This window comes from Geospiza fortis, unplaced genomic scaffold (genome assembly GCF_000277835.1).
Source record: "Geospiza fortis unplaced genomic scaffold, GeoFor_1.0 scaffold491, whole genome shotgun sequence".
NCBI classification, from domain to species: Eukaryota; Metazoa; Chordata; class Aves; order Passeriformes; family Thraupidae; genus Geospiza; species Geospiza fortis.
Window position 1 is genome coordinate 139517 of NW_005054390.1, and position 22672 is coordinate 162188.

Sequence of the window (22672 nt, forward strand, 5' to 3'; positions counted from 1 at the left end):
AAAATGCCCTTTTTGAATTCTGTACTCCTGCTTTCCCTTTGGTCAGCATGTTTCAAAATGTATAATTCCCAACTCTACAGAACAACTTGTACATTCAGATACTAGAAGAAAAAATTAAAAAAATTCAAAAGTCAAGGCGGTACAGATCTGAAGAGAGCAACAATATTTCAGTTTTGTAAACAGCAATGGACAAATTCTGGACATGGACAATCATGTGCTTAAAAGAATTTTGAAGGATTTATATATATATGGAAGTATATAGATGCATATGTCCACATGTAGTCTGAGCCTGCCCTTACTGACTTTGGTGGAACAAAACGCAATTCCACACATTTGAAATTGAAGTGTTCAGTGTGACTAATTATTCCTACTGAAGCAAGCTACATTTGTGCAGCGACCACAGAATGGGCTTTAAGGTAGTACAAAAGTAAAGCTTTACTAAAAAAGCAAAACTTGCAGTCAATGCACATTAAGCAAAAGGACTGTCTTTTTGATTACATGTGTATAGCTGTGTATATATAGCTGGAGAATGCCTGGTGTCTTTTAATGCAATGCAAATCACATATGGTAACATCTAGACCTCTTAGTACAATCTGGAGCAGAGGAACACATTCTCTTGTGATGTGAGAAGCAGAATATATGAGGGAAGAATTTAGCACAGAATTAGCTACATTTTAGTCACTTCTTGTTGTACTTCATTTATGTGCATGGTTTATCCATATATTCTATGTATCAGATGAAAATCTCTTCATTCAATATTAAAGCATATGACTGCACATAATACTTCATTAATACGAACCTCAAAAGATTGCAAATGTTCACAAACATCTGGACATAAATTTATCTATTCCACATAATTGAAGATTAAATTATGAATTGGACCCAAATTGGACTTAACAACTCTCAAAAATTTGCCATAAAAAAAAGGTTCTATAAACCCTTTTATCTTTTTTGAAGAGTTATTTCTGAAGCATAGTTATGGTCCAGCCTGCAAGGATGAACTTTTCTGTCCTTACTCTATCAGGTCATGAGAATATTATAATGTACACTACACATTAAGAAGTCCCCAAAATGTATGAACAGGAATTAAAACCTAAAAACTCAGTCTTACTAATGTAAGAGCTGTTCTCAAGGCATGCAGGATCACAGTGATGACATCTCCAATGCAAAATACTGGTTTTAACTCATAACCTTGTATGTTTTACAACCCAATCTGCTTGCATCCAGGACTAAATTTGAGGACTTTGAGCCAGACTTTGATCAGAAAAATCAAAATCACCAAATCAGTACAGTTTTATCTTTCTAAGTTACCAGAGGAATCATAGTACACTTAAGAGTAGTTCTTTCTGAAAATGTGTTATGGAAAAAGATTAAGACAACCAAAATTTAGCTGAATCGGTACAAATAGCTTTTTTAAAAAATGTGGAATTGAAGGAAGTCTCTTTCCTACAAAAGATGTTAAACCTTCTTGGCGAAGACTATAGCACAGACAGCAACAATGCCCTACAATCTAATTAAAAAGCAACTGAAAGTTAAAATGCATTTATGCTTACCTGGCAGATCTGCTAAATAGACACAAAGCCCACGTAACTTCTTGTATATTTAAATAATCTTATTCATGTTTAAAGGATCAGAATGAATATTGGGAAAACAAGAATAGCTGTACTGTGTGGCTTAAAATAAAGAGGGAAGGAAAGGACACCTAACATTAGGCGTGTAAGAAATTCTCTACCAACAACCTTTGATCCAAAAAGAAGCCACACCAATGCCTCCAATAGGTAGTGCCTATGTGTATGTCTACTTCTCTCCCTTTTGGATACTGGTGTGTGTTAAACTTTGGAACTATCACATGCAGACAGGTTGTGCAAAAACTGTATGCCTTTGAAATGTTTGTAGTATGCTCTGGTTTCGTTTCTTCTCCTTGTTTGAAAAAGGAATTTTCTAAAGCTGTGTTTTTCTGCAAGTGCACCCATTCAGCTTGAAAGGATTACAGCCAAGAACCAGTTTTCTTATTTGGTCTCTGAATTCCCTTTGAGAAATTAAAAGAAGAAATAATTTTAAAAGTATAGCTGCTGTACCACAGATGAGAAGAAAATAAACAATTGCTAAGATTTTGGCAAAGTTTGCTTCCTCCAAACATTCTCCTTCTCAGTTGGCTGCTTGATTAAATGAAGAATGCTTGGTAATTGTTTTTTTCCTCTCCATTATGTATGTATATCTAGTCATATCCCCATACATACATAGCATTTTCATGGAGAGAAAAATTTGTAGAGAAATAACAGAAGGGCAAAATGAAACAGAATCAAGTTCTTGTAAATAGATATACATCACTTAGCCTTCAGTGTATACAGAAGAAAGCTGGCTGGAACAATGATCCACTGCATTCACTTGCAGGAAACTGCTGTCCTCTGGCATGCTGCATGCTGAATCACCAAAGATACCTACAGACCCTACTGGAAAGTCATACACTGGAAGAAGAAACAAAACATAAAAGCCCCAGTTAATAAGTAGGATAATTATATAATGATGTCCTAATACTTATGCATAGAACTGGAAATTGTTTTAAATCAAATACATAAATAAAATAAACAAGGCAACATATGTATGAAATTAATTACACAAATTACTGCTTACCAAGGAAGGAATTTTCAGTTCTCTCAGAATCAAGTCTGAAGCAGATTTCATTGCAACTAACCTCCCCATTTATTGGGTGTTAAAATTGTGATAATTTAAAAAATACACTTCATGCTTGTTTAACAAATTTCATCATATTGAACACAGGATAAAAGGCAACAAAATATTGTAGAATATTGCCATAAAGTAGACTCTGGCACACAAATTACTGCCTTTTACAAGTGGCAATAGTAAGCTCAAGAATAACTGTTTGCAGACACACTCCCATGTTGTCTTACATACATTTACAACAATTGCAACTCCTTGTGCTCCCCTACAATTCCCCCTTTTTCTTTCTTTTTACTTTTTCTCTCTACTGCCTGCTACAATCACATCAGGGTCACCACTTGTTGTCTTACATACATTTACAACAATACTTTTACATTACATTACCACAGTTACATTACTACAACATCTATCTCTTCTTGTTGAGGTGGTCACAACACAAAACAAAGACCTCAAATGTCCCATTTTTACTAGTTGGTGGCTCACCTACTTCCAGGTGTCTCGATTGGAGAAAATCAGGTCCGGACCTCCTTGTGGCTTCCACCTGCCACTCTCAGCTACACCAACACCGCCTCCCCCACTCCATCCCAGTGGGTCACAGTTGCCCTATACACTTTGCAGCAACACTCAACAGTTATATTACAGAGCACAGTTTACAGTATTACATTGCAACAGTTACATTACAGGGTCCATCCGCTCCAGGGGCTTTTCCTGAAGCACGCAGCCAGAAGCATCTGCAGTTAATCCAGCAGCAATCCAATGAAGGATATTGCTGCTAAATTGCTACAGAGCCCTGGCATGTCCATAGCTTCTCCAACCCTCTCCTGGGGTTTACCATCCTGGGGTCTGTGCTCTTCTGGGATTATCCTCTCCAGGGGAACTCACCATCTTCTTCTGGGACTCTCTTCGTCCTCATCCTCTCCTGGGGTCCTCTATCCTTTTCTGGGATTGCGGCAGCCTTCTCCCGGTTCTGGTTCTTGCCTTCTGACTCCTCCTCTGACTCCACTTGCTCCTGATTGGTTACAGGTGTTGATCCTAGTCCTGCTTCTTACCTTCTGACTCCTCCTCTGACTGCACTCTTTTTATGCTACTTGTTCTTAATTGGTTACAGGTGTGGGCTGTTCCTAGCAATCAGCTACAACTTGTTGTGCCCCCCTACAGTCCCATCTTTTGGATAACATGTTTACATACTGTGAGATTCCTCTTTGTAATTACAGGTGCACTGGCTTTGCAATACACTTCTGAAGGGCCAAGATATAAGAGGGACTTCAAAGCACAATAAATGTTAAGTGGAGTCATCCTGTGTGGAAGGACAGTAAAAGACCTGGGCATTAGTTGAGCGCTAAGAGTAGGCTCACTGTCCTGTACTGATCCTTTGCACAGAGATCTTTCAACCTTCCAGAGCAGCATGCAAGCCCCTTAAGTACTTTTCATCTAGGCACAGACTAAGTTACATGCACACAGATGAGTGTGCATCTAGGCAGTTTTTGTAATTGAAACATGAATAAATGAAATTCAAGACTGATAAAAACCAAACATACACCAAGCAAAATCAGTAGTTTGAATCATCTCAGGTCCCTGCCACAATATGTGCAGTGTAGAGAAGTGGCTGCACAAATATCACAGAGGGCTCAATGGACCATATTTCAGCTCAAATACACAAGCCAGAGGCTGTGTAAGCCCCACAGGCTATAATCTTGAGAAGCCTTCAACAGTGCTCAGACTGCATACAGGCTGGCTGTTACTGTCACCTATTGCGAGTTCCGGCCTCCCAACACCAACCGCTCCATGAAGGTCTGAAAACTCTCTCCTCTTTGTAAAAAGTCAAATCTGTCAGGACATGTCCCACCCAAATACACAGCTCATGCACATCTGCCAAAGTCCACAAACTCTACACAATCATACATGGAGTGACCAGCTGTTATTTACCTTTGATACCAGAATGATCTGAAAAACTTCCGTGGAAAATGCCAAGCCCTCCCTGGCCTGCTGATGTGAGAGCTGAGCAGTCAACAGGAGGAACCATATTGCAAGAAACACTGTCTTGTATGTCCTTCTGAGTGTCAGCATAATGGGGAGGGCAGAAAGTCTGAAGCTGCCCATAAAAACCTAGAATGAGAAGAAGGCCATTGGTAAAAGATCTGGACAGAGATAAAAAGGAGAGTATGTGGAACCATGGCCATGAGAATGATAAAAACCTCAACTGCTCTATCACCAGGTCTTCAATAATTTTAAACAAATAAAGCAGTATTGATATGATGCTCCCTATAACTTCCTCAGGTTGCTACTACATGGACATCTTGGTTCCTTCATGACCTGTGAGAGGCACTGACTGGCTAGAAGCTGAAATTTTTCAGGAAATTTCTCCCTGTACTGCACAATCCCGTGTCTGAAGTGCTACTCTCCAGAGTCACACTGTGCATATGTCTGAAAATCTAAGAAAATGCTACATTCAAAATGAAAGAAGATTACGCAAGTAAAGTCTGAATAAAATCCAAGGATCTATCACTGATGCCAAGACAGCTGGCTGATAGTACAGTCATGCATAGAGACTCTGAGAAAATTATTTTTATGATGGAAAGAGAGCACAGAAAAGTAGTGTCACTTTCCTAGATACAAGTTCTTTTCACAATTCAGTGTCAATTATTCATCTTTTAAAACAGTGAGTCATAAACAAGAAATAAGGATATGTGGTTCTCTTCCCCTCCGTTATTTAGTACTATTCTAAATGTCTTTGTGAGCATCTGCAGTGCATCAAGCCAGTCTTAGAACTGGAGTCCAACATGACGCAGCAAAATCTCCTAACTTGGTGTCTTTATTCACACAGCGTCGTGCCCAAGATAATCTGCAATACAGGTGAATTAGGATAACATGAAACCATATCCAGTTCAGGCAGCAGATCCTGACCATACTTGAGATATCTGTTAGGGAACTAACTGTACAATCAATTTTCTGTGTTTTCATGCCGCACTGGAAAAACAAACAAAAAAAAGCAAGCAGGTTGGCTAATAAATTTCCAGCAACTGAACATTTCAGCTGCAACTCTGGATTGTAAAATTTTGTCTCTTATTAAACTATTTAAAACACACACATGCACAAGGTTACATCAGCTGTGTTTCTTTGAATCACTACACAACAGCCAAGATTCATGATGTCAAGCTACAGAACAAACAGCTATTCTTCTGACATGACAGCATAACTTCCCTAGGGAAGTGAAATATTTTTGAATATGATAGATGTGTAAGCTGTAAGAACTGTTTCTAAAAGCAAGAAGTTCTTGTTTTTTTACAACATAAATAGCCTTGTTCTGAAGGCTCATTCTAAAAATCCCTGGTAGACAGCTCAGCTCAAATTCACTCATACAGTTGTGGTCCACATACATTTGTAATAATGTCCTTATCCTATTGAACTGTGTGGACAAAGATTTCATTATGGATATGTAATGAATGACTGCCACAATTATAATTTCTATATGGTAGGAAGTTTCTGATGGACATCTATTTCCTCCTCAGTCATCTCTCTGCCTGTCACAAGAAAGAGAATATTTTCTCAAGAAAATCATTATAGTTTGCCATTCAGAAATATATGCCATGCTTGAGTAGTCATTGCTTCTATGGCATGTAAAAATTCCAGCTGTCTTTGGTCTGAAACACTTCAAGATAGTGTTTCTTTGCAGAAATATAGGTATATTTAATGCAGAAATATATCTATTTCTGCATGTCCACAGGCAAATTACACAAACACCATGTAATCATGTGGTACCATCTGGCTGTGAAGAACAAAAGGAAGAGTACGAGAGATCCAAGTCACATACTGTACTAAGAGACAGATTTGCAAATGTGAAAAAATAGAAATGTTTCTGTTTATTAAAATCTTATTATTTTTAATTTAAAGATAGCTGTTACTAGTAGACCAGTCTGTATAGAGGTACTAATATAACTAACTCATATAAGCTAACAATTTTTTTAAAGAAATTACTTTTTCTTTAAATGAACACTTTGCAATTTTTTTTTATTTCTTCCATAACTCAGACAGTTCTGGCCATCAGCTTAACTCACAAAGACATGTCAACAGAGTTACAGAAACAACCAGATTTCTAGTGCAAAAATGTTACAGTATCATGCAAAAGCAAGTCAGCTTTACCTGTGCCCAAAGAACTTTTACTTGACTCTATATTACACAGCACAATAAATTTTCTCTACTGTGAAGAGGGAGCCTCTGTCGCTGTTCATTCCTTTCATACCTAGCACATCTCTTCTGGCTTGTCTCAGAGCAAGCAATACCGTATTCTGGCAGCTGCCTGAGGACTGTAGGTGCCTGTGTCTTCAGACACCCGTCCTGAGAGCAGTTTTTCATGGTTGAAAAGAATCACCAATACAATACAGGTGCTGGACAAATTGTTGCAGATTTCCAGCACCTGCACTGTCTTCTGTCTATAAACACATATTACATTGGCATACAAAAGCATCTAGCTGGGAAGTTGTCATTCCAGCCTCCAAGTCAGGATAGTTTCCGATTTATGGAATGGTAATACAGTAAAAGATACTACAATCTAATGAAAGGAAAAGAAGAGCTTCACTTCTACAACTCAGTGAGGCATCTAACATCAATTCTGAACATTCCATGCAGCAAAGGATAGTGGGAATTTCACAAGCGCAAGAAAAGGGAATCTTTAGTCAATTATGTAATATTAACTGAGGCAATAGAAAGCCCTCTCTGACATTACTGTGTGTGTTGAAAATCACTCCGAACACATAATGAAGCTTGAACTGTAGACAATGTTCTTACAAGGAAAAGACATTTCACAATACAAGTAGCTATTAGAAACAAGAAGGCTGTCAGTCTTGGATCTCATAAATATTTCTCTCTAAAGGATAGTACTCTGAGATCACATGATCTTTCAAGATGTTCAGGCTTTCAGAAATGGTGTCTGTTTAGAACTTGTTTTCTTCAAAAAGCTTTTGGGCACTGAAACTCTTTCTTCCTTGATAAAGCAAATTTACATGTAACTGACAAGTTTAAGACTACATACTGAGGCAGATTGTCACCATTGTCTACTAGCAGATTGAGCTGAAGTGGGTATAGTTACAACACTTTAAATCTTGAAAAGGCAGGTTATGAACTGCAGGAGATAGAAACTAAGAGAGCTTCTCACAGCCACTTCTTGTATGCATAATAGTACGGTGTGGAGATAACTCCATGGTGTTTTTCTGCATTGTAATGAATTGACCAAGGAAGACAGCAATCTTTGTATTGGTACTGGGAAAACATAAACTCTTCAAACATCTGCTTTTGAGAGAGAGAATTTAGGTAAGCCCTTAAGGCACACAGGACAATGCTTTCAGTGTAGCATATAGGATGAGACAGCTGTGCTTAAGCTGGAGGGAGTACATTCTGACCAAACCTTGTACAGTGATGATAGGTTACTTGATCTTCGAAAAAACATTTAATACCTACATTGTGGGTATGGAATTGCACTGTACTGTATCTTTCAATACTAAAAAAAAATAATTAAGAGTTCAGTCTACATTGTCTTTCTACTAGTTTAAAGTGCAAAATTGTTTACAATTTGAACTTTGAGCTGTTATCTGTGTGCAAATAATTCCTGTCAGCAGTGTCTGTTTTCAACATAAGCTTTCATAGGAGAGTGAAGCAGACACAGGAATGATAACATGGGACTAAGTATGGTACAGGTTTAAGGTTCAAGCCCTTGAAAGACAACCACTTTTTGATCTCAGAAGATAGTATTAAACTGTATCTTAAACTTGGACATGTAACAGGGCTTCAATTCAAATGTGACATTCACTCAGATGAGGGTCTCTACTGGGCCTTCTTCTTGTAAAGAATGATGACCTACATCTTTTGTCCTTTTAAATACTCTTTGGACAGTAGGAGAGGGAGATGGGAACACAGTAGCATTGTTTTGACCGGCCCTGAAGAGAAGATGCCCAAGTAGATATGAAGGTTGCTGCACAAGCCAGTGCAAGTCCTGTGTGGAGTAACAATTAATCCAGGGTGATATATGAATTCCTGGGAGGCAGGATTCTTTGGAAAGTCTTCTACTTTGGAGCAACTGGTTATGCTCCCAACTTCTAGTATTCCTAAAACTCCCATGGCCATGAGAGGAGGAAGGTGGCAAAGCCATCTGTATAATTGAAAGACAATTTTTGCTCCAAGTAGAAAGACAGACCTTAATGTTTCAATGCCTTTCAAGATGATTTCTTGCCAAATCGTCAACAAAAAAGGGAATAAAGTAAAATGTTTTGTACTGTGGAAATAGACGGGCTAACCTGATCCCTTCAAGCCTTGCACTAGGAATTTACTGGACCTGTTCTGGCATGTTTTCATGTATGTCATATGACAATGAACTGTATATTAAGAAATTTCACCCTGTACTCTCTTGGCTATACATTATTAGTGAAATGTCTATCAGAGAATATAGAAAGCCAACTATAACTGCTTATGTCCATTGGTTAATTTCACTCTAGTACTGACCAGTGCTGTAAAGAATTACTACTTTGTGGAGAAAACCACGCGCCTCAGCCTCAGATCCTGCTTCTCTGTGGCCAATACAATATGAAGAATGTAACAGGATTGGCACTTTCTTTTCTCTCCTTCACATTTATGAACTCAACGAAGATGCCTGTTTCCTCTCTTTGCCGAGAGAGACTGCTTACATCAGTGGAAGAAAATAGAAGAAGCCTTGTGTCATTGTTTGACACTGGCCTAACACCAGGCACCCACAAGAGGCACTCAGTGACCCTTCCCTGCTATAGCTGGGCAGCAGAGGTTTTAAGGAAAAAAATTAACAAAGGGTTCATGAGTGAGATAAATGTTGAGAGAAAACACTTCGAGGGCAAAACAGGCTCAACTTAAGGTTGGAAAGTGAAATTTATTACTAACAGAATCAGAGGAGGATAATGAGAAGTAAAATAAGGCCTTGAAACACCTTTTCCTGCCCAGACCCTCCCTCCTTCCCACCAACAGCACAGGGAGACAGGACATGGGGGTTTTGGTCAGTTAATCACTAAAATTTGCTTCTGCTGCTCAGGGAGCAGACTTCTTCCCCTGTGAGGCTGTGGGGTCTCTCCCACGAGAGACAGTTCTCTGTGAACTTGTCTTTGTGTGTCCACTCTCACAAGCAGCAGCCAAATCACATCTGCTGCAACGTGAGTCCCTCCCACAAGCACACAGTCCTACCGAAACTGCTGTGGTGTGGTCACTCTTCCATGGGGTGCAGTCCTCCAAGGGCAGTCTGCTCCAGCCTGGAGGCAGGGGCCCTCTCTCTCCATAAAGTCTCCCACTGGACCACAGCCTCCTCCAGGCATCCACCCACTCCAGCATGGGCACCTCCCCCACGGGCTGCAGCTGGATCTCTGCATCCCTCGTGGATCCCCATGGGCTGCAGGGGCACAGCTGCTTCACCATGGGCTGCACCATGGCCTGCACCATGGCCTGCAGGGGAATCTCGGCTCTGGTGCCTGGAGCAGCTCCTCCCCTCCCTCTGCACTGACTTGCTGCTGCCATGTTGTTTCCCTTACATGTTCTCACCTCCTCCTCTTCTCTGACTACAAGCAAAACTGCCCACTTTGTTCTGATTTTCTTCTCAAATATATAATCACAAGGGTGTTACCAACCTCATTCCTTGGCCCAGTTTTGGCCAGCACCATGTCCATCCTCAGAGCCATCACGGATTGGCTCTGCTGGACATGGTGGAAGTTTCTGACAGCTTGTCACAGGAGCTGTCTTTGTGGCCCCTCTGCTACCAAAAACCAAACTGTGCAAAACCAATACACCTTGCTCTTCCCAGGATGTTTCCTATGATATCTACAATGATAATACTCAGGAAGCCTGATCAATAAGCAGACTCCTAAGACCTTTAAAAGTCCAGTCTACTATGTAATTGCGTCTATTAGTATGGCAAATCATACATTTAAACACTTGTGAGGAAACAACCATACTGCTGTCAACACACTCCTGAAATGTTAAAGTAATTAGCATTCAATTTCCACCAGCTAAGAAAAACAAACAAACAAAACAACCCACGAGCTGATGATTTTTTCCTTTGGCTACAGAAGAAGTATACAGGATTGAAGAGAGAGAGAGAGGTCTTGTAGATGTTGATTACACAGCACAAGTGGGAACACAGCTGCAAGAATCATCCATGCTTACACAAGAAGAGTTCTTCATCTCCCCACAAGTGCAAGGGACAAAAATATCCTACCTCTTGAAAAGCAAGTTAATACTTATGCGCTAAATCAGGAGGGATTAGAAGCATAACATTAGAAAATTAAAAGCCATCCAGAATTGTTTGCCATTCTGTGTTAAGAACAGCACTGAAAATCAATATGAAGAGAAACATGTAACTCTGTACCAGGATGAATAACAACTAGCTAAGGTAAATATTTTAAGAAAGTATGAAGGCAGGGTCCTGAAGGCTACCTCCTAGGGTCTTTCAAGGAAAAGTACCTTAAAATATCAGTGCCAGTCCCTGAAGCACTTAATTTGAAGATAAGCAGTAGCAACAAACAACTAACAGCAGCGATGAAGGTTCTTCCTTCTTACCCTGGATGTGAAGGGCATTTGGCTGAAAAGAAGGGCTTTCTGCTGGTTGGTATGTCTTCAGAGGCATCCCTGCAAGTTGTGGAAGCTGAGGAGGTTGTGAAGTCTGTCTCTGCATCATGGGATGTTGAATGGACATTCTCTGGGGGTTGATGTGATGAGAAGGAGCTGGAGCAACAAACCTAGAAGTTCAAAACCACAAAACTGTAAGATCTCCAACACATAAGAGGTAAAGATTGTTTTTACTTTATTTAGGTCACTTTAGTTATTTGCATAGATACAGACTTCCAAAATAACAGTGTGCAGCCCAAATAGAGATGACATTTTTAAATGGTGACGTATCATTAGACTTGACATCTGGGAAATTAGCAGGCTGAATTGGCCCTTATCATGGAAACATACTTTTAATCTACTCCTTCTGTGTGTGTGTCTCCTCCATAATTGGAGGACATGCCTCAAGGAGGACCTGATTTTGGAGCCACTGCCAGCTGTTAATTGTAAGCCTTCGTATCAACTTTATTTATCAATAAATAGCTGGTCTTGCTCACTGTCAGTGAGAGGTCAGTTCAGGTCATTGGGCACTGAGTTGTTAGGTTTCAGGTTCAGGCCTAGGTTTTTGGGCTCTAGAAATCTTCGTATGTTACATAGAGCTATTTGAAAACAAACAATCTGATGTCAATATAATGCAGGTAAGGGCAAGTGTTAAATTGCTTCCAGAATCTGACCACATCAAACTGTTGATCTGGACTCAACTATAAACTTACAAGATTGGTAGAAGAGAGAATGCTTGAGAACAAATCTGGTGGTGCAGCTGCCACAGAGGTTCATCACCGCAGGGCTATGTTTTGCACAGCTCTGTCATTACTGGCACTACAAGGATATGCACTGCTTTTGAAGACTTTACACAAGAGTTTTATGGAATTTAACTTTTTACTGATTTTTTTTCTGCATTTCCTTAGAAATGCATACCTCAAAGTACATTGCAGATAGGTCATGCAATCTTTTTTGCAGGCAGAAAGCTAGGATTTTAAGAGCTTCTGTTTGTGCCCCAAACTACCCAATGGATTGATGGGATCTGGCTACTTAATGAAAGCTCAGGAATGGCTCTGGGCCACTTTTTTATCAATGAGAGGAGAGCTGGAAAAATTCCCAAGCACCAAAAAAGAACCATGATATTACTGCAAGAAGGTGAGTGGAAAGTAATGTCAAATTTTGTTGCAGATCAGCCTGTCTCTCCATCACTAAAAGTAAGCTGCAAGTCTGCTGAGGAGGAATACCCTTCTCTGTGTGCTCAGTGGCTACTGCTAGGAGGGATCAGTGCCTGCAGTTAACACAGTCTGCTGGTGTTCTAAACTATGGATCTGGTCCCTGTTGTCCTGAGACTGGGCCTCAATATACTAGATGACTTTTTTTTTAAAACCTAATATAGAAGCAAGTTTTTCCTAAATAAGTGTCAAAGAAGTTTTTATCACACCCTGAATACAAAAGAAGGTGCAACTCCAGTAGCGGCCCTACAGAACACCTCTGGGCAGGGTCATCATACCGGTTATAACTATATTTAAATAAAAGTCACTAGAGATCTTTTATGCTGCAGCTAAGAATCTGTATTTGTCACATGTTATCTCTATGTGGTTTTGACTTAATTTGAAAGGTATTTACTACATTTCTGGTGAATCATAATCTACATTTAGAGTGTAACAAGCATCAAGATGAACTCTGGATGATGTACTGCCTATTCAATTTTCTGTGAGAAGCACATTTTTAAGCATATTAGGTAGGGTTTGGATGGTCCTGGTGCTGATGTGATATTAACTGCATAAACATATATTACTTCAGAAATGCTGTACGGATGGAGGAAATAAAGATGTTACTACTGAGCCATTGAGTAATGTATCAAATATTTAATTGTTCCAGATAACTGATGCAGAGTAGACTGAAAGATATACCAGAGAGGAAGAGAACAAAGCATGCACATATTTCACAATAATTCTATTGTACAATTTTTTTTAGAAAGAGAAATCAGTAGCTATATTGTGATAAAAATATCAGAGGTTTTTAAAAAGTGCTGTAACTACCTAGTTATATGTCTCCTGAGTAATAACTGGAGTTAGTTTTTTGTATAGGAGTCACATAGAAAGACTGTTATCTCCTGCCGGAGATTGAGAGCCAAGCACAGACAGTCTTTAAACACTATGATTATTTTTAAAATCACGGAATATCATCCTTGGTGTTCTCAGGATTAATTTAGGAAAATTAGTTTCTGAAAAATTATTTTAACCAGTAGTCACTAATGGGAAAACTCCTTTTCAAACCTAAAAGTGGAAAGCACAGTTTTACAGATTTACCTTTGATTTAACATCCAAAAACCTCCTCCCAATAATAATACACTATATGTTACAGGCAGACAGGACTCCTTTTTAGTAGACATGGTCTTTATTTATAAATCAACCTGGCTTACCCATATCCACGACTATAGTTATAGTTATCTACTTTTTATTTCCTTCTGCTTAATAAAAGAGAAACTTGTACTTGTCACAGCCCGGATTTGTCTCTGAACAAATCTCATTATATTCCTGGGAAAACAGCTAATTTAATTGTGTTCCTGAAACACTCAGGACCAGATTGTAACCACTTGGAAACTGTAATCAAGAACTACAGTCAAGTTCAGGTGTCAATTCAATCAGGAACCAGCGAGATTTGCAGAAAGTTGATCTATCCTATGCCTGATATAAAATCCGAGCAGAAATGTTTCTGGAGCCATTAAGAAAATTTTTCTCTTCCAATTTTAGCTGTGAAAAAGTGTCTTGCTGGAGAATGACTACATTTGGTAGTAGGAAGATGGATGACAAAGTTACCAAAGCTCACCCTTTTTGATGAGATTAGTTAAAATGCCACATACAATGCCACATACTTTACTGGAGCTGGCCCAGTAAACAGTCACTACAACTACATGCGCAGCCAAAGAAATGTGTGGAAAAGGAAGGGAAGAGGAAAATCTAAGGGTCATAATATACAGTATAAATTGTGTATTTATAGAGTCCTTTAATTTAGCTTATTTTATAATGGTTGGCCACCTACAAATAAATCCTTTTTCGAGTGGGGGAACAACCTCTTATGTCTCTCTAGCAAAAATATAGATAAGATGTTTCTTCACCTAAAAACCCAAGTGCTTTGGAACTCCTCAATTTATTTCACTGCAACCAAGTATTTTTTAAAATTTTTAAAATATTTTTTCTTTATATATTGAAAGAAAAGAAACTGCACCTGCATATAAAAGACATAATTTACCTACCATTAATCCATGCTATGGCATGCTATGGCACAAAATGCTACTAACATTAAATATTTGAGACAGGAACTATGTAACTATGTTGGATGTAGTTCTGTCTTCATTCTTCTTTTTTCTTTTCTTTTTTCTCAACTGTGCAATGTAAATTAAAGCATTTGTCACCATTCAGACAAAATGAATCTTTATGGTTGCTACAGATATGTTGCTGAAGTGGAAATTGAACATTAGAGCTGAAAACCCTGATTTTTTTTTTCTTCAGAGGCCATAGTTTTCTTTGAACAACTTGTAAACACTATTTATTGGGTTGCTGCTCTTTTAACTGGCTGAGTCATTTCTGCTGGGCTTCAGCAGTTTGGGAACATATCCAAATGTTAGGCAGTTCACACAGTTAGGTGATCAGGCTTTCATCTGGCTGAGCTGAAGGTTTGGCTGGACAGAGGACTGAACTACAAGCTCCCTGTAGGAGGTTGCTGTCTCCAATGGTGTCCTGTACAGTGCTGCTCTTTCTGACAATGTTAAATGTAGAAAAATCCATGATCATTCCTTCCTGGATGCCTGAATTTTATTTCCAAGAAAGTCCAAAAAGTCTGGGATGGTGTACCCATTCTCTGCTCTGACATTCTTTCTATGAACTCACATTCTTTGAACCCACACTTTATGCTGTGTCTTAGTGTCTTTACAGATCCTCACTCTGTCAGTGAAGGAAACACTCTCTTGAAACACAGCATTGTGAAACCCAGCATATTGCACTATAAGTTAGTCTGGCTACTTAAAAGTGACAATCAAATAAACATGTTTTAAAAACACATTTAAGGAAAGCATACCTTTTGCCAGGAACAAAATTGAACAAATAAGATGTTTTCCCCAAAGTTATGAATATATTCATTTGACCAAAATAATAAAAGCCTAATTTTTTACCTATCTATGATGCACATTTCTCTCCAATGATTTCTCTGCCAAAAGTTTTGTGGGTGTTTTGGTTTCCAGGGTCTTTGTTTGTTTGTTTGTTTGGGTTTTTGTTTGTTTTGTTTTGGTGTTGTGTTGTTGTCTTTTTTTTTTTTTTTTTTTTTAAGGAATGCAATCCTATTTCATAACAGAAATATTTTGGGCAAGAAAACCAAAATCTAGATGAAAGGAAGGATGGCAGAAAGAACAAACAAACCCTCTGACCAGTACCTCATCTTCTCTTTGCTAAGAAGATGAAAGGAGAATTTATGTGGAATTTAAAGTGAAATTTAAGGAAGAGAGCTGTGAGCAGGTACCCCAATATACAGACTACCTGGAGGGAGACTATGTAACTTTTTTATAAAATCTCTCTGTATTTTCTTTGCCTATACTGTATCAGAGAACTAAGTTTCTTGCAAAAGTGGCAAAGAAGAAAAAAATGCCTTTGGGAAAAAAAAAAGTGTGACAAAAATTCCAAACTTTGTTAGGTTTGCTTTCAAAAGAGATTGTAGCCAGGTGGAACTCAGTAACAACAACTCCCAAGTAACAAACAACAGGACAAGAAGGAAACATCCTCAAGTTGTGCCAGAGAAGGTTTAGATTGAATGATAGGAAAAGTTTCTTCACAGAAAGGGTGGGCAGACATTGGACCAGTCTCCACCAGGGAAGTGGTGGAGTCACCATCCCTGAGGGTATTTAAAAGACATGTGGATGTGTGGCGCTTGTGTGCATGGTTTTGTGGTGGCCTCAGCACTGTTAGGTTAACAGTTGGACTTGATGGTCTTAAGGGTCTTTTCCAGCCTAAATTATTCTGGGATTCTGTGACTCCATGGCTCAGGTTCAGGGTTAGCCTTACCAATACCTCCGACACAAGCATTTGTCATTTATAGGTGGCGTTTGCCCACTAAAAAGAAAACATGATTAACAGGCAATCCTCTGAAGTGTCCCACGCCTGGAAAGAAGTTGATGCACTTATTTCAAAACCATACTATTAACTACAGACCTTCTTTGAGGTCTGTATAATACATACAAAGGGCTTTGTAACGTGAAGGTTGGAAGTCTTGGCTTCTTGGGTAGAACTACACAGATGCTTTTGCTTCTGGAAGTTCAGCTCGGAGCTACTAAACTATTTTACAGTGAAATCATACAGGGAATATAACCACACATTCAAATAAGCAAAAAGAATAACTGTTGCAGAACTTATTATAGTGTAATGGTACTGCTAAACTGAACATTCTGGTCCTATGTTCTTCTTGTTAGCCTTAGGAGTCTTTAGAAATTCCTGTGAAGCTGGGATCCATCATGCTTTAGGGACATACTGTTAGCTCTGGTTCACAGGTGAATAAAAAAATCACCTGGAGCATCAAATGCACGAAAAATTTTGTTATTGTGTCATATTGATTAGTATCAAAGAGCTGGGACAGACAAAGTGTAAATCTGCACTTTTATTATTTCTGCTCCATCCTTTGATAAATGAAGCGATTTCTTAGATTCAAACTCTCTGTCTTGCACTATGTGTTCTCAGAGTTTTGTACACATAATGAATGCAGTATAGGATGTGTTCCATGTTAGACTCAGTTTCTCACCTTAATAAGGCTTAATCAAGCCCACACTTTCCTTCACACCACCTAGAAGAAAAAGACTTAAAAGAAATCCTCCCATTATTTCTCTATCCCATGGTATGTGGAAATGTAGAGAAAACGCTTACTTCCTTCTGCTTCTGTCTCTTGTAAACCTGAGTCTGCTGTCCAAGAAGTGGCACAGGCTTGGCCCCCAGCATCCATCAAACAGCCAAGCCAGTTTGGATCAGCTTCAGTCTAACAAATACAGCCTTCTGCTGGAACAAGTGCTGGTCAGCCTGTCCTAGTCTAAAATGATGACCCTGGGCATGTACAGTGTGTCAGGAACCACAGAGCACAGAACCACAGAACAATTTGGGCTGGAAGGGACCTTCAAAGGTAACCTAGCCCAACCCTTAATAGCATGAGGGGCAACAAATGCCTACTTGCACCCCTAAATCCTGCAGTCCTCTCAACGAGGTTGAAATAAACAGGATGACTCACACCTTTCAAAGACACTATCTCTATCACTTTCTCTGCTGAAGGTTTGTTCACATTTTCACTGTTCTCATCGCACCCATGAAGTGAGGTGACAGACTACTTGCAAGGCCCCTAGGCAAGCGTACTGTGTTAGATTCAATATATAGACTCTGCCTTAGTTCGTCTTTTAAACATTTCCCTTAACTTCTGCCCTATGTATTGTAATCAAACCAACACTGCTGCAATACTTTTTTCCTTTTCTGAATTTAAATTGCCATTTGTCACACTACCTAAGTGAAGACACTGGAACTTTTTTAAACCCAAAGCCTCTCCACATATGGGAATTAGCACTTAAAGCCTTTTTAGAGAGGGTGTATACACTTAACAAATGAAAAAGGAGTATACTATGGTAGCTTTTTATTATTGTGTAGAGTACTCTATTATCTTGATGTATGAAATGCATTCAATGAATTGAATGCAGGAAGTCTCACTCTAGGCACTTCTGCTATGGTTTTACAGTGGAAGAACCTCAGAAATGGGCTAATAAGATCATTGTCTTTCATAATTACATTTTTACCTATAACAACTATTAATGTGTCCCTGCCTATCACCTCATGCTCTGGCAATCACTGGGTATGGATGGACAGGCCATGCATTGAAGAGAAAACTATACTGGGACAGAAGAGCTTCTGTGTCAGGCAAGAGAGCATGGACAGTCCCAGAGGTGAGCACAGAGGGCCAGAGCCAGCACAAGGGAAAAAGACCAGGATCATGGGGGCAGGAGTGAGGAGGAAGGAAGGAATCAAGCAGATGAGCTCCAGTGATCATGAGGCAGTCAGTTCCATCTTAGACTGATGCACAAAAAGCTCAACAGCTTCCAGTGGCTCCAGAACTGGCTGAGTTCACATGTGAAGTCTGAAATAAAAATGTACTTTCACCTGTTGTTAGTTTCCTGAAGCCACATGTTCTTCTATCTTCCTGATACAAGGTAGAATGAATACTGCTTTCATCCAAAGAAATTATGCTCACTAACCAGTAATTGAAATCTAGTGAATGTTGTTTTCAGGTTTATAATTGGGGATTTTGTACTCTTCAAATTACTGTCATATCTGTCACTCAAGGAAATTAAATACTCTGAAATACATTAGTGAAATACAGCAATTTATCACTTAGAGAACTGAAAAAGAAATTTTAAGGATAATGTTTAAGTATCCATGAGCAGATAGTAGCAGTTTAGCATTTAGTCTTCCTGACTTTTCCACTAAAAAACATTTACTTAGGTCTCTTCAGACTTGTGATTTGGTAGACTTCTGGTTTAATGAGCTATAGATTTCTACATCTATAGTACCATATACTGTCTAAATCATTGGAAAGAGTTCTGAAAATAATTTAGGGAATGTCTAATGATGAAAATCAAGACACATCTGAGCAACTGATTTTTATGTCACTGAAATATCTAAAATCATAGAATTTACCATACCTAACCAGCATATACAAAAACATACCTAACTGTCATAAAACAAATCCTGACTATAAATCAAGCTCAAAAACTAGTGAAATGAAAATTTGTTCATTATCTGTTGTTCTTCATAAAATGGCAATTAAAAAAATAAAGGCAAGGTCTTCATTCAGAAATGCTTAGTATTGGGAGAATATTGACAGAATATGACTCTTCTCCCACAAGTAAACAGAAACATGAATCTCAGGGCCCCCATTCTGTAAGGTATGGCTGTGGTCATCTGAAGTTCAGTGTGCCAGATAGTATCACTTTCCCTGCTTGGGCCTTTCACGGGGATCAAGAAGGGACTGGAGGAAGTCCCTGAAATGGAAATAGATGGAAAACATCCCTCTTAGACTGGAATAATATGGTCCACTTCACCTCTCCTCCTGATAAACCCTGACCCAGAGCAGTTGTTAGGCCAGGGCTGCCACCAGTGCCTTTCTGTACACCAACAATTGTATTTCCCCCCATCTTGGCAGGTCTGAAGACAGTCCAGCCTCAGGCTCAAGCTGGAAAGCACAGGCTCTTACCTCTCTGAGTCAGCAGCTGTGAGAAGAGGTATCTGGGGAGGATGCAGAGGACTGCCCTGTATGTTTTGTCCTGGGGAAGAGTGGCTGCTGGGGTGGGACAAGGACACTGCCCCAGCTGCTGTTCCACTTTGATTTATCTGTGTGCTGGGGATCACAGCTGCCGAAAGTAAAAGAGAGAAATAATGCTCATCAGGCAGGAAACAACACTGATAACTGACCAAACAACAACAGTATTGATAAATAACCAAACACCAACATATAACCCCTCCTGTCGAGCTGTAGTGCCAGCTCTTAGCTACTAAGAAAATGAAGGGTTTTCTGATGCGTTGTTTTCATAAAGAGAAGAAGAAGAACCACATGAAAATAAGTAAGTATTCTTTGCTGCTTCCAAATGACATTTCCACAAAACCAGGCATGAATGATCACAGCCATGCTCATTGTCTTGGAATTTTTTGTCTGAATAAGGCTGCAAATCTTCTATACTCTTCTATTGTAGAAAATGTGTCAATATTCCTAAAACCTGTATTTTTAGAACTAGTGAACAGAAAGAACAGTTTCATAAAATGTGAAATGCTTTCTAAGTTTTTCCCTCATCTGTAAAAATCACAAATTTTGCGAAGAGCATTATTACTATCATTGGCCCACATTCCTCAGTAACACATACAGAAATTTTAAACCATCTTTAACAGTCTAATAATTTTCTATGTGTTTTCTCTTGGATTTTTTTCTAATAAGGAAGGTTTCCTGCTGTTTTCTTACTGACTAAACAAAAAGCAATATAGGACTTTGTTCAAATGGCCTAATTAGTTGATCCCAAATCCTATAACCTTATTTTCTGGTAACCCCTTTTTAAAAAGAAAAAAAAAGTTTAAATAAGACAAATATAAATCTTTGTGTCTCTGAAAATCCTGTTACACAACTATTTCTACTGACATTTGTGTCAGGTAGCTTATGCTGATGTTGACTGGCAGACAAATGCACGCTCTTAAATATTTTATGAACCCAGAGAATGAATTAGATAGTCTGTCTAAAAGATAACAATTACTTCTCCTGTTTGTCTGTTGTATCTGTCTCTTAAAAAAAAAAAGGTATTGTTCAGGCCTAGTTGCCGAGTAAAATTCTATATATAAAATTTACGTTATGCTAGTGAATATGTTGGAGCTAATGATTTGAGTTTCTTGATAAAATCCTAGAGTTTAAACCAGTTCCCCAGGGGGCACTGTCACTAGTAAAACATCTTTCTAGGCTGAAATATGTCCATGGATGCTGCAATCCTAGCAGAAGAAAGACTCCATTAGAGGTAGCCTCACCACAGATCAGTCTTCAAGGAAATGATTTCACAGGTCACCATTTTCTCATTCACAAGTGTGAATTTTGCTACAGAAGATCAAAAAGGTGAAAATTCACCTTGTCTCCCAAGTCCTGTTCTTGGAAAGACTATTGATCCTTACAAGCCCACCTTTGTGACACACTGGATATTCACCAAGCTAAGATAGAGTTAAGAAAATGCTCAGGAGTCTAATTATGCTGTAGCCCCATTAACAAGCAGCCCTGGATATTTTTCAGCTGGTGGAAATGACACACAGTGCCAGATGACAGGCAGGAAACCTCTTTGTGAATAAAAGTATCCAATAGAGATGCTGTAGAGGTAATGTCAAAGATTAGGGGAAGTTGACACTGGTGGTCGAAGGTGGAGGAGTGGAGGCTGACCCTGGTGCCAGGCTCTGCTCTTTGCTAACTTGTTTGTGGACCAGAGCCTCCTAATAACAGCCCAAGTGACGACAGACATCTAACAGCAGAAGATATCCCAAACCTTAAAGAGGAACAGAGGAGGAAGATGAGACATCTGCAGGAAGATGAGACATCACTTACAACAGCAGAGTAACTTGCAAAGAAGTAGTTGAGGACATCTTCTTACTAAGACGGGAATTTTTTTTCTCACTTTGCTCATGTACCCCAAAATTACGTTTTCCATGTCTGTCTCTCAGCATAGCATCAAGACAAGTGCAGAAGATAAAAACAAAGGAATGAACTTTTGAAATTCTTATTTTATCTTACATACAGCACAGAAGAAAATACTGAAAAACAACCAAGCATACATTCTGACAGCAAAAGAAAAGAGAATATTTAATAAAACAGGACACTGCAAAGGAAAGCCCTGATTGTCTAAATAAAAAGGGACTATTTAAATTATTTCTTGGCAAAATAGGGTAACTTGCATTTTACCATGACAAAAACTAACAAAGCTGCGTAAAAATATACAATGGCTTAGTTTACCAGTACTGCGATCTTTGCATTTAAAATTAACCTCTTCAGGATCAGGAGAAAAAAGGTTGGATTATGACCAGGTGTTCAGCAAAAGGTAGCAAAAGTTCTTCATCTTGATGTAGCTGTTCTCTTCCACAACCATCATTAGCATTCTATGCAAGTATTTTGTAAGCCATGCTTGCACATTCTGTAGCTGGTTCAGGCTGTGTTACATGTGAGTTACTTGCTCAAAATGTTGCCAGTAAATACCTTCCCAATGTCTTTTCACCCATTAAATACCTGATTCAAATGGTATGAAACTGAGCAAAGCATGGGTTTAGGAGGGGTAGGTCGTGTTTGATCAACCTGGTCATTTTTTTCTGACCAGGCAACCTGCCTGGTGGATGCAGGAAAGGCTGTGGATGTTGAATATTTGGACTTCAGCAGAGCCTTTGACACTGTCTCCCGCAGCACACTCCTGGAAAAGCTCGCAGCCCATGGCTTGGACAGGAGCGCTCTGTGCTGGGTTCAGAACTGGCTGGGTGTCCGGGCCCAGAGGGTGGAGGTGAACGGGGCTGCATCCAGCTGGGGTCAGTCAGCAGTGCTGTCCTCAGGAGTCTGTGCTGGGGCCAGTTCTGTTCAGTACCTTCACTGATGACATGGATGAGGGTGTTGAGTTTTTCATTAGTAAGTTTGCAGACAACACTAAGCTGGGATCGCGTGTTGATCAGTTGGAGGGCAGGAGGGCTCTGCAGAGAAACCTGGAACAGTTGGATGGATGGGCAGAGTACAATGGGATGAAGTTTAACAAGTCCAAGTGCCGAGTCCTGCATTTTGGCCACAATAACCCCCTGCGGTGTTACAGGCTGGGGACAGTGTG

The 22672-nt window shown here is 39.3% G+C and overlaps 1 protein-coding gene across 1 annotated transcript in view; it reads right to left on the minus strand.

The window, feature by feature from the left end:
- Positions 1-2331: 2331 nt before the first annotated feature.
- Positions 2332-22672, minus strand: part of GLIS3 (GLIS family zinc finger 3) — a 125702-nt gene continuing 105361 nt past the window's right edge. Inside the window, exons 7-10 of the mRNA XM_031060771.1 lie at positions 19546-19702; positions 11245-11423; positions 4609-4788; positions 2332-2468 (exon numbers count right to left, since the gene is read on the minus strand). Of these exons, the coding sequence (XP_030916631.1) occupies positions 2332-2468; positions 4609-4788; positions 11245-11423; positions 19546-19702 (653 nt within the window). The remainder of the gene's footprint in view (positions 2469-4608; positions 4789-11244; positions 11424-19545; positions 19703-22672) is intronic.